General features: G+C 43.1%; 1 protein-coding gene across 2 annotated transcripts; it reads right to left on the bottom strand.

Moving 5' to 3' along the window:
* Positions 1-5,141: 5,141 nt before the first annotated feature.
* oat (ornithine aminotransferase) lies at positions 5,142-11,403 on the bottom strand. 2 transcript variants are annotated; one of them, XM_053875046.1, is made up of 10 exons: positions 11,285-11,403; positions 8,995-9,225; positions 8,706-8,930; positions 8,198-8,293; positions 7,818-7,945; positions 7,149-7,271; positions 6,874-7,002; positions 6,666-6,779; positions 6,441-6,585; positions 5,142-5,795 (listed from the first exon to the last, which is right to left on the bottom strand). In XM_053875046.1, the coding sequence occupies exons 2-10, from the start codon at positions 9,203-9,205 to the stop codon at positions 5,635-5,637; spliced, it is 1,332 nt and encodes a 443-aa protein (XP_053731021.1). In that variant the 5' UTR covers positions 9,206-9,225; positions 11,285-11,403; the 3' UTR covers positions 5,142-5,634. The 2 variants fall into 2 exon arrangements, with proteins under 2 accessions (XP_053731021.1, XP_053731031.1); XM_053875056.1 differs by lacking the exon at positions 11,285-11,403 and adding an exon at positions 11,137-11,249.
* Positions 11,404-11,569: the final 166 nt, after the last annotated feature.

Genomic DNA, 11,569 nt, shown 5'->3' with positions numbered 1-11,569 from the left:
ACTAGACAGGTGCTGTATTCCACATACCTCCGCCAAGTCACTCATTTGCATTCACGTTGTGGTTTATTTTGTTTCCCCAAACACTTGCAGCTCCATATGTTGGAGTTGAGCAGAGCACGGCAACACAGACGACCGTCTGCTGGTGGCCCAGCTCAAGCTAAAGCTGCAAGCCAACCACCACAGCAGACCGCAGCATGATCGGGACTCTTCCCTACTCAGTGACCCCAACGTTGCCACAGATGTCAGCTATTCCATCCGCTCTCCTTCGATGCCCTGGCTACTACCAAAGTGACAGAGCTTCCAGGAAAGTGTCACCCAGACAGCCCACATTGCCCTTGGACGCTTAAGATCCTCCCTGAAAAAAACAGAGAGGACATTTGACATGATCAAGCACTGGTGCAAGGCCAGGCTCCATGAGTACTTCTGGCAAGCAGAAGCTTGACACCTGTAGTCCACCACCAGCGACACCAACATGGGCCATGTATTTAATCTGCCACACAAGACAGTCTTGGCGAAAAGCAGCAACCAAAGTCAACTGTCTCGAGCCTTACAAAGCATGGCTGTTCCCACCATCCCACCAGTGGGTGCCAACACTGCAGCCCCAACGACACTTGCAGTACCAACCCCTTCTCACCTGGAGAAATCAGGACTGCTCTGAAGAAACTTCACGACAGGAAACACCCCTGTATCTGTGCTGTAACCACTGAGGTGCTGAAATCAGTTGGTGTCAGCATCAGGATTTATGTCCAACCGCTCCACAATAAACCACATCTTTGCCATCTACCTGTTGACAGAGAAGACCAATGATCGCTATCTGTGCATCAGGTTCATAGATCTGAACTCTCGTCTGTCACACCTCATTGAGGAGCATCCTACAGGCCCTTGGAGAATGTCCTAAGATTGTTCCCCCGCTTGAGCAACTGTATAGTCATATAGGGCTGCTCCCCACCTCTTAGACTGCATCATTGACAACTGATGTCCAGGGTTTATGGGCGAGTCACTGAATCACCTGACTGTCATAGAGTGTCGTAGAGACGCCTTGGGCTTATACAGCCAAGAAACTCGGCCTTCAAGTGAGTTGGACATAAACCAAATTCATGTACTGTATGTATGTAGTGTCAGACCGTATCCACCTCGCTGCGGTTTGGCAATGACATTGTAGAGCCAGTGAAATTTGTTTGTGACATCCAATGGGAACCAAAAACCACAGATTGACCAGAGAAGAACCCTGGCAGCATTAGCCCTGCTGTCTCTCTGGAAACAACGCCAGATGACAAAGCTGCAGATTGACTGGAAATCTTGCCCTTAAACGAAACACCGGCTGCATTAATAGATGGACTCGACAGCTGCAACATAGTTCTCAGAACCATGGAAAGTCTCAGGTTGCCTAAGTGGAAGTGCAATGAAGTACTCAGTGCTTCGTTGGCGGCACAACATCGGCCATGTCCTCCGCCTTCCTCCCGACAACCCAACTGGAGTGATCTTAAAATTCGACCCGAGGCCCACATGTTGGAAGCAACCACAAGGCAAGGCCTGCACAGATGGCTTGACGTCATTGGGGGTGATCCATCATACCAGTGCTCCCATAGTTCTCAACAAACCCTCCAGAAAATCTATTTATGAAGCGTCAAATTAGCTTCAAGTTTGTGCCTCAAATGCGTCAAATTTAGAGGTGCAACCCACATCCTGTCATTTGTGCCTGAAGTGAACTCAAGAAATGCTGGAAGTCTGCACAGCTATTGGATAATTTGCAAAAAGAAGTTGATACAGTGCCAAACTACTTTTGTCAATACTGCATAACATATTTGAGAAATCACTCTTCTAGCTCTTTCCTAGCTGAGGGAGGCGTCCATATTTGTTTAGATTTTCTTAAATCCAATAAGAGGGGTTGAGTATGAAATATAAGTTATAGTACATATTATTGTTTTTCTGGTAGAGTTGCCCTTACAGAAGTGACTCCAACTGACATCCAGTGTAATTCAGGGAAGAGAGCTGTAGCACTCCTGCACCTCACACTCTGCGACTCGCGCCCCACACCTCCCTACATAGAACGCTACGGAAGGAAAACATTCTTTTAGTTCATTGAAACACCTATGCATGCTTCATGCTACGCTGAAGGTTGCCATTTTCTTCAGTATAGGACGCAAAAGTCCACTCTTCCACTGTCAGTATATTACGCCATGTGAGTGAGGTTGAGTTTATGTGTTTCTGGAAAAACAGGACCTGTAGGTGCTGTAGATGAGTCATCTCCCCCCTGCATGAGTTGAACGTTTTAATCATTTTGCATTCAGAACCACAGAGGCCACAGACAGACTCGGAAAAAATTACCACATGGTGATCACAGCAGCATGGTGTTACTTTGTTGACTCATGTTACATTCTTGTTTGGGAAAAACCCCTGACTTCATGATAGTTTACTGGGAAAGCCTAGAATACTGTCCAGGAAGAGACCCTCCTTCATCATCTTCTTCACAAATGATCTCTTGCTATGGCTGTGTCAACTGTTAAATTAAATACAAAGCATTTTTTTTAAACATTTTAGTGCTGTTGAGGTTGTTTCTGTTTATCTGTGAACACTAACATGATTGTAGCAAACCCCCAGATCTGTGGCAGTCCTGCCTTCCTCTTACAACAGTTGCTTCGGCTCCACAGATGATTGTCCGACCGAGAAATAAATCAGAGCTGCGTGTGACAAGCAAAGCGATTGGTTTGCGAGTCCCTCTGGCCACACGTGTCTCAGACCTGCTGCAAGGGACTCGTCCTTCTCCAGACCTTGCTGCACCCAATCAATATATATATATATATATATATATATATATATATATATATTCCAGTTGAAGGATGCTAGAGTGAGAAAAATGATCAGTGCGGGTCCTTTTTTTTTTTTAAGCCCACCGCTGCCCTTTAAGATGTGCATGTATTTAAGTGGTGCGTTAAAATGTCATAGACTTAATGTGAACAGTGCATTGGTCTGCCAGGTTTCTTTTTGATTTGTCTATAGCAGAAACCGGGGAAATAAAGCCAGTTATAAATTTCCAGCCAGCACCTCCATGTATTTAATAAAAAGAAAGCTTTTTGTGATTTATCTTTTTTCCTAAATTAGCGTTCAGGCAGAGTAGTTCCATTATCGCAAAGTAACCTACATTGTGGATAATGTAAAGGATTGATATAAATGAGAGGGTGCTGAGACGGAGACAAAGAGGCAGGGACAGTGAAGAGGAACGTGGCAAGATAAATTAGAGGAGAGTCTCAATAGGAGGATAAAGAGTCCTGGATCACAATCTTTTGACCTTCACTCCAGCACTGCTATGGAAGTAGATCAAATACAAATTTCATGTACTTTTTCAGGATTTTGAGGATGAATAATGGGGATAGTGTGGTATGACTGCAGGATTTCAAGGGCATTTTTACCACAACTAGTCGGTGGTCCCCCAAGAAAGTAGCCACGTCAAGACTATTTTTGATCCATATGTACCTCCAAATTCTCAGACCAGGCCGACTTCCTCTGTTGCTCCATGATCCAGTTCTGGGTTGACAAAAGCAACGTGATTGAAAGTGAAAGTGCCTCCATGTGTAGTTTGCCACATGGAAATGTTACTATTTATTATCAGTTACTACAGTGTAGTTATTACAGTGCTGACTCCTCAGTACCAAAAATGAAGCTAGAGCTAGGTCAAACTGAATGGATACCCAAGGTTGTCAACAAAGCAACAAGGTGCCTCAACCCACCGATGCTAGTCATCACTTGAACATGTGGTGTAATTTTAAAAAAAATGTTTGTCATTATTGAAGTAAGTGTAGAAAAAATATGTAAAACAAGTTAATCTCGTTGAAAGAAACAATTCAGTATAATTGTTAAATACATGACCACACTTATTTTCATTCAGGGTCATGAGTGGTTACAGCCTATCCCTGTGGTGTGGCTCATTACATTATCTCAGTTTCCAGTTTAAAGCACAAGTGGAATGCACCCTGTAGTGTGTCAGCAGACAGAAATACTTACTTGTGAATACTTGGAGTAAATGTTCCCGCCTGTTTTTGACTTCATCACTTCCACTTTAACATGAGGTTTGAGCCGATTATCCTAAAATAATTTCACATCATTTTGTGGACCTAGTTGAGAGGTTGATGTAGGAAGGTTTGAGGCGATGCCGCTATAGAAAGTTTGAAGTTATAAGGAGTGAACTATGAAGTACAGTCATGTACCATATCGCATTTGTTGTAGAGATAAGTTATTTTTATAGCTCATCGGCGACAAATCAGACGAGCTAAATTTGCCACAGGTCAAAATCAATGAGACGTACAGTGAGACAACCAAGCAGCCTGACATGGACACTTTGAAGATTGTTGTTGGAGCTGTGTAGAAACATTCCCAGCCTCTCAAAGAGCCGCCCAGATCTCACTTGACTGCCAAAACTGGAGCTCATTTGTGGAAAACGTGGCAGAGAGAAATGCGGGTCTCCCTGGAGCGTGGAATCAAAGCCCACCAGAGGACTGGAGTGCATTTCTCTGTGTCACCTGGTGATAACCCTGGTTTCACCTGTCAGCACAAATTCCACTCATACTTCACAAGCTACCTCTGGACTCATCTCTCTGCTTCTCTTCTTATGAGAAACCCCCCATGCTGGACCGTACCGCGAGGGCTTTTGGGCTCAAGTCTGTGCTTGATCGACAGCTCCGAGGATGAAACTGACCCGTGTTGCATTGCTGCGTGCTACTAATGAAAGATTGAACCTCTCTGGTGGTGAAACCTCCGTTGTTAGAAAAGTCAATACTTCCACCAAGATAAAAATGGAACAGCAAAGGATAAATCATGAAAATAGACTTTGCATGTTCTCAAGGTGCTTCCAATAAGTGACTACTTCCACCACATTGAATGATTTTATTACAGATAAAAATGTGACAATAAAAGACGGAAAAAAAGATTTGCTCACCTCTGTTAATCTAATACCACTATGTTATCTATCCATAACATTTTAATAATGTTTAAAAAGTATGTTAAGTTATCTAAGATATCAGACCTACCAAATGCTTCGCCTTTGATTTAGCGAGAAAACAGTATCCTCTAGTGGAAGCACGATGGCATGACATTTATTTTTCTTCGTCATTGAAGTCCAGCAGCGCGAATGACCGCGTAAATGATTGCAATACGAATGACATTTTTATTTATTCATCTAAATGCCTGTTAAGTGTATACCGGGAAATACAGTAAAAATGCAGTGTGCGACACGATTCAAGTAAAATATAAATTACACACTTGTCCATTTCGATCATTTCAATTTAAGCAAGTGTCTTTACAGCATAAACATCTTGAGCAAAACCAATACACAACAATTATTTAAATAGAATAATTTAACTGTGATGTGTTTTGCAAGGAACTAGACAAACATTCGTCACTTGTAACATTCAAACACCTGAAGCTCTCTTCAGTCATTCCCAAACACATTGTGGCTTCTTTCACTGCGAGCAACGCTTCATACTTGACTCACTCTCGGTAGCCTGTGAAACCACCACAGTCACTTCCGGAGACAGAATTAAAACAGAATTTAAAATGGTATTTCTAGTCACGTGTCCACTGGCCACACCCCTAGATTAGGAGAATATCACTTTGAGGGATTAGGTGAACTGATGTGATCTAGAAGGACATGATGGTTCTATGGATGATCTCCACACAATTTTGCAGCTCCTCCTCGTTGATGATGAGTGGGGGGGCGAGGCGGATGATGTCGCCGTGGGTGGGTTTGGCCAGTAGGCCATTGTCACGGAGACGCAGACACACCTTCCAAGCATCATAGTCTGATGAGAGATTTGACAGTTAACACCTTTGATGGTCTCCTGTACCAAAGCTAAAGACAAACAGCCAATTTGCGTGTACAGGAGCAAGAAAGCCTTCTGGAACATTACTGCCACCTGCTGTCCAATAAAGTTCATTAGAATCTGACTACTCGGAGGTTTATGTAGACCTCTTATAGCGCGCTTATATCCCACAACAGGAGACTACACTTAGATACTACACTTAAGTTTAGATGACATACCTACAGGTATCGTTACTGTGAGTTTATTGCATTCATAAGACATCATAATGCATAGAATACGTTATGTTCATGTCATGAAGAAGACATGTATGGTCAGTTACCACAAAGCTTATACAGTACAAGCTGTGGATTTCTAAAGACACACCGTACAATACTACTAGAAATAAGATAACGGTTTTCTTTCACATTCTGCACCTTATAATACTTCATTTAACAAGAGGTATTGTTAAGTTGCCATGATGAATACATGATCAAGCCATTCATAACATCTTCTATAAAGCCTTATGAATGCACTATGATGTCTTTTAATATTGCATGGTAGATGAAACTTTTGAAGTAAAGTGCAACAGTAGCTTCCTCTACAGGCGGCTGGTACGAGAGCTGTACAACAAGTCAAAGTCAATACCTTTGGTCTCTTTGATGACGACAGCATTGAGGAGGCCTTTCCCTCTCACTGTGGTCACAACTTCTTTTGGAAGTTTTCTCAACTCGGTCCGGAGCAAGTGACCCATCCTCTCAGCGTTTTCGCTCAGCTTCTCCTCCTCCATCACCTGCATTACGTCCCACAACTCAAATAATTGTGGCCGGAACAAACATGCCAATGAAACACAAATAGACAAGAGGGACAGACCTGCAGCGCAGCGATGGCAACCCTGCAGGCCACCGGGTTTCCTCCGTACGTGGAGCCGTGTTCTCCAGGCTTGATGGTCAGCATGACCTCGTCGTCACATAACACAGCAGACACCTAAGGCACAAACAGGTCAACACTTTTGGAGTCCGGAAGTACTTTTCAGAATCAATACTGCAACATGATGAGGCAAGAAACAGCAGATACGTACGGGGTAAACTCCACCAGACAGAGCCTTGCCCAGAATCACCAGATCTGGACGGACCTCCTCATGGTCCACAGCCAGACGGCGGCCCGTCCTCGCCAGACCTGTCTGCACCTCATCAGCAATCCAGAGAACCTGGACAACACAGCGGGAGAATTTCAACAGATATAGCTCCAAGATTGTTTGAGACTACCATGAAGAATTGCAAGAAAAGACCCATCCACGGTCATTTGAGAGCGAATGTGATCTGACAGTAAATGAGCCCAAACGTTTCCACCTACGTTGTATTTCGTGCAGAGTTCTCGGACTTTGGTAAGATAGCCCTGGTCTGGCACCACCACACCAGCTTCACCCTGGATGGGCTCCACCATGAAGGCAGCAACATTTGGATCCTGCAGAGCTTTCTAGAAGAAGATAAAAACTGTGGCGTTTTCCTTTTTCCTCTATCAGCAGCCTGCTGACTCGTACGTGGAGTACAAAGCTGTCAGACTCCTGTGTTTGCATTAAGTTTGTGGTTTAAGATAATTCAATCAGCAAACACATGGAACAGTGATGTTGACATCAGGAATGACGACATGTTTCTACGCTGAAGACCTTTGGTAAACATTGATTTGTAAGTGTATGGAGATAACATTACTGCTTGAACAACAGAAATGCATTGAAGAGGTAAAGGTGGTGTTGATCGTGTTAGAATGGGTGCATTTTAAATATTATAATTAATGTCTGCAACATCTTTGAGCAAATACATTAGATTAGAGTTTAAGAAAAACACAAAATACAATAATCTACTGAAGAAAAAACAATGCATAAGTAAAGCCATAGATGGACAATAAAGTATTAAAATATGAATGATGCTTACAGCAATTTGTAATTTAGTTTGAGCCCCAAAAATGGTCTCTAAAAAGTGGAGGACCACTCTGTGTATGGATTATCAGACAACAGAATCTTACCTCAAGTGCTGGAATGTCATTGAAAGGAACAAGCTCAAATCCCGGCATGTAGGGTCCAAAGCCTTCATAGCTGCTGGGGTCAGTGGAGCTAGAGATGGCCGCCATGGTCCGACCCCAGAAGTTACCCTCTATTACACAAGCAAGAAGAGTTAGGTGAGTGCACTGTTGCGTAACAACTAAATATAAAACATTTATTTACTGGTCAGTGACTTGACACATGCAGGTTATATCACAGCTCTCACCCTGGACACCTTATCTTTCAAAAGTTCTGAAGCATAGCCAAACTCTCCCCCTCCACTATTTCAAACCTAAATTTACAGCAGCAAAGTGTCCTGGAGCCCTGAGCCAAATCCCGATAAAATAAAAGGTACAGGACTCACCTGCAAAGATAATCTTGGCCTTGTTGCTGGGGACGCCCTTCACATTGTAGGCCCACTTACGTGCAAGTTTGCAGGCGGTCTCTCCTCCTTCAACACCTTAGGGAGAGAAAAACCAGTCAGCAAATATTCATCTGGTTAAAATTATTTTCATTCACGTTGTGTCAACTGTTCCAGTTCTGGCCATGACAAATCAAACGTTGGATTATCCGGACATTCCAGATCGGCAAATCCTAATAGTTTTTCCAGGTTAAAAATAAGACTTGGAATGTAATTAGAGTGAATACAGTTTTATCACTTAACATGGGCCATTTCTAGCTGTAGAACTTTTCATATTTATATTAAATAAAATACATTTAAGGAAAACACTGTGGAATATTTACATGGAATTCTATAAACATGAGAATGAGCGAGGAGATGATACGGCTGTGAAAGTGATAACATTTTCAACAATTTGAATTTTCTGCCAGGACAACAAGTTCAGGGGACCCAGCTAGCCCGATCCCAATACCTGTATTCATGGGCAACACTTTGTCGTAGCCAAACATCTTAGTTATGAACTCTTCATAGATTCCCAGCACATCATTGTAGAATGCCCTGGAGGTCAGTGTGAGTTTGGAAGCCTGTGCGTTGAGGGCAGCAATGATTTTGGGGTGGCAGTGGCCCTGGTTCACTGCACTGTACGCGCTCAGGAAGTCGTAGTAGCGGTTCCCATCCACGTCCCACACATGGATGCCTGCATGAAAGAATTCAATTGAACAATCACCGCTGTTGACCCTCATTCATTAAATGTGGCACACCTTCTCCTCTTTCCAGAGCGACTGGCAAAGGGTGGTAGTTGTGTGCTCCATATTTGTCCTCGCGGGCGTAGATGGCCTCAGATGTTAGGGGGCGATCATGCTTCAGTTGGGAGGCAGCTGTGGAGGTCAGACGTGTGCCGGAGTGAACACTCCTTTGTAGAGGAGGTGCTGCACGGCTCAGGATGCGACTGAACTGGAGAATTGATGTCATCTTGATTCACAATGTTGCAACTGAAAGAAAGATATATGGAGAGAAATAAGAGTTAAAATGACTTGGTAAACAAGGCACTTTCTTTGTTCAAAAGACTTGCCATCTATCAGGTCTTTTCAAAGACAGCTTCTTATTTAAACATAGATTTCAGTCCTCTATAATGAAGGACTAAACATGGACCATAGCTCATAATGGAATATATATAGTATATGTCATAATCATACTCATGTCATAGTATGTCCCAGTGTTGTTTTTCCAGGTTAGAGTTTTCATCCAATCAGAATTCAGCTAGCTTGTGTCGTCATGTCCAAGGCCTTCAGCAGCAACAGTGCAGGCGCAGGTGCCCTCAGAGGAACTGACACATGTAGCTGATGGACAGTTGTGATAGCCAATCAGATCACGAGTTGGGGATAGCGAGGCGTTCTAGCTGGCCTCACGTCGAACGTGACTTGTACGCGTCCTGTGATTGGATAGTCGTACCGTCATTAGAAAACTAACCGCTACTTGTTTCTTGCTCTCGGAAGCCAGTGGCTTAAACATATGAGGTTTGGTGACATTCCAGCGCGAAACGCACTGTTCTCCGCCCCTGCATTTCCCCGGCATCTACAGCGGCGAGATAACCAGCCGGAGAAAGTTCGCCACTTCCAATCGGGCGGCCACCACAGGCTTAGTGCTTGAGATATTTATTTTGTTCTACATATCTATATATAGATATACATTGATATATGGGGGGGGTGTACTTCACTGAAGTCCAAGGTGTAAAATGCACGGCCCACCACTAGAACATATGGTAGTTGAACTTTTTTTTGTTGGATTTTTTTTTTTTTTAACTGTGTAATAATGAACACTGATGGACCCTCCTCAGCAGCAGGCTACTATTTCAAATATTAACTCCAGAAAATGATAGCAAACGGAATGACATAAGCTGAATTACTGATTTACTGGTCATTTATTTGTTGTCTTTTTCTGTAAGGGTATCATCATTCAATCTTTATGCAAATAAGGTTACATCATCAAATATAACTAGAACGTTAAAATGAAAAATAGATATAGATATGTGAAATAAAACAACTCATCAGCAAAAAAAAAAAAATGATGCAATAACAGCTGGACGGAAGGAGGAACTACATTGCTGGTCGTTGGGACAATCTTACAATTCATATAAGGCATGTTTGTTATAGCATGAAGCTGGAGTGTCTTTATGCTTTTACAACAGTTGTTCAACCATATAGTGAAACTTTGATCTTTGACATCATACAGTACAGGAGTTACAGTCATGTTACCTGTGCATTATGGCTACAGAGTGTGTATATATATATATATATATATATATATATATATATATATATATATATATATATATATATATATATATATATATATATATAAATAAATAAGCAACAAGTTATTAATAGAACCGGTATCACACAGCATTGCTGAGCCAGGCCGCTGAGCCGCTCTTCTCTTTCAAACACAGCACAAAGGAGCAGGGTGAGTGTTCAAACAAACACTAATCCCTAACCCGCATGGGCTCCAGTGTAGCTTCAACAAGTGACCGCATTGCTTGCCTGAATTAATAAAACATGTGAAAACGAGGCAGCCTTGCGCTCTCGGGTTCAGTGTGGGCATTTAAGAAGATTAGAGTGCCAAAGGGATTAGACAGCTTGTTCTTGCATCCAGATCAATCGATAACTAGATTCAGTGTCAGATCTGAAAGTGTCAAACGCACACAACATCCAGGTGGCGACTGCTGGGCGATGATAGGTCGGCGGGGAGCTGCCTCCAGAACACTCCCTCCAGCAACATCTCACGGCTAAATAAAGCACAGCAGCGTGACGCCCTATCACCTCACCATACACCAGTGGGGAGCCGGCACATGTAACTCAACAGTAACGAACACCATTTTAGCAAAGTCGCAACACAATAACCACCTGGCTTTGGATTTACGGAGCTAGCCGGCGACGTATAGCGCACTCGACACAAGACCTTTTCCGGCTTCTAACATGATGCACGTCTGAAAATCTTAGCTTCCAATTGTTCTAGCAGACATAACAAACAAACAAATGCGTCCAACGTTACCGAATGAAGCCACACGAGCGCTGTTTCACTGAGAAATGTTATGGACCTCGAAGCCGTCGGCTGTCTTCCAATGCTGGCGGTGCGGCTCATTATATGAGTGGCACGCACGTGCCTGAGAAGTGACCAATGGGAGCTCCTGTCGTCAGTCCTCTATACTTCTGCGGCCGCGCCCCCATGTTGCAACTTTCTCAGACATTGCGGCGACTGCTAAACTGTTTTTTTTTTTTACTGAAATCGGTAATTTTAGAGGAAATTAAGATTTTTTTGTGGTTTGGAATGAAAAGT

This window comes from Synchiropus splendidus, chromosome 1 (assembly GCF_027744825.2).
Source record: "Synchiropus splendidus isolate RoL2022-P1 chromosome 1, RoL_Sspl_1.0, whole genome shotgun sequence".
Lineage (NCBI taxonomy): Eukaryota > Metazoa > Chordata > Actinopteri > Syngnathiformes > Callionymidae > Synchiropus > Synchiropus splendidus.
Note: the sequence above shows the minus strand (reverse complement) of the source record. Positions and strands in the feature narration are given on the sequence as shown.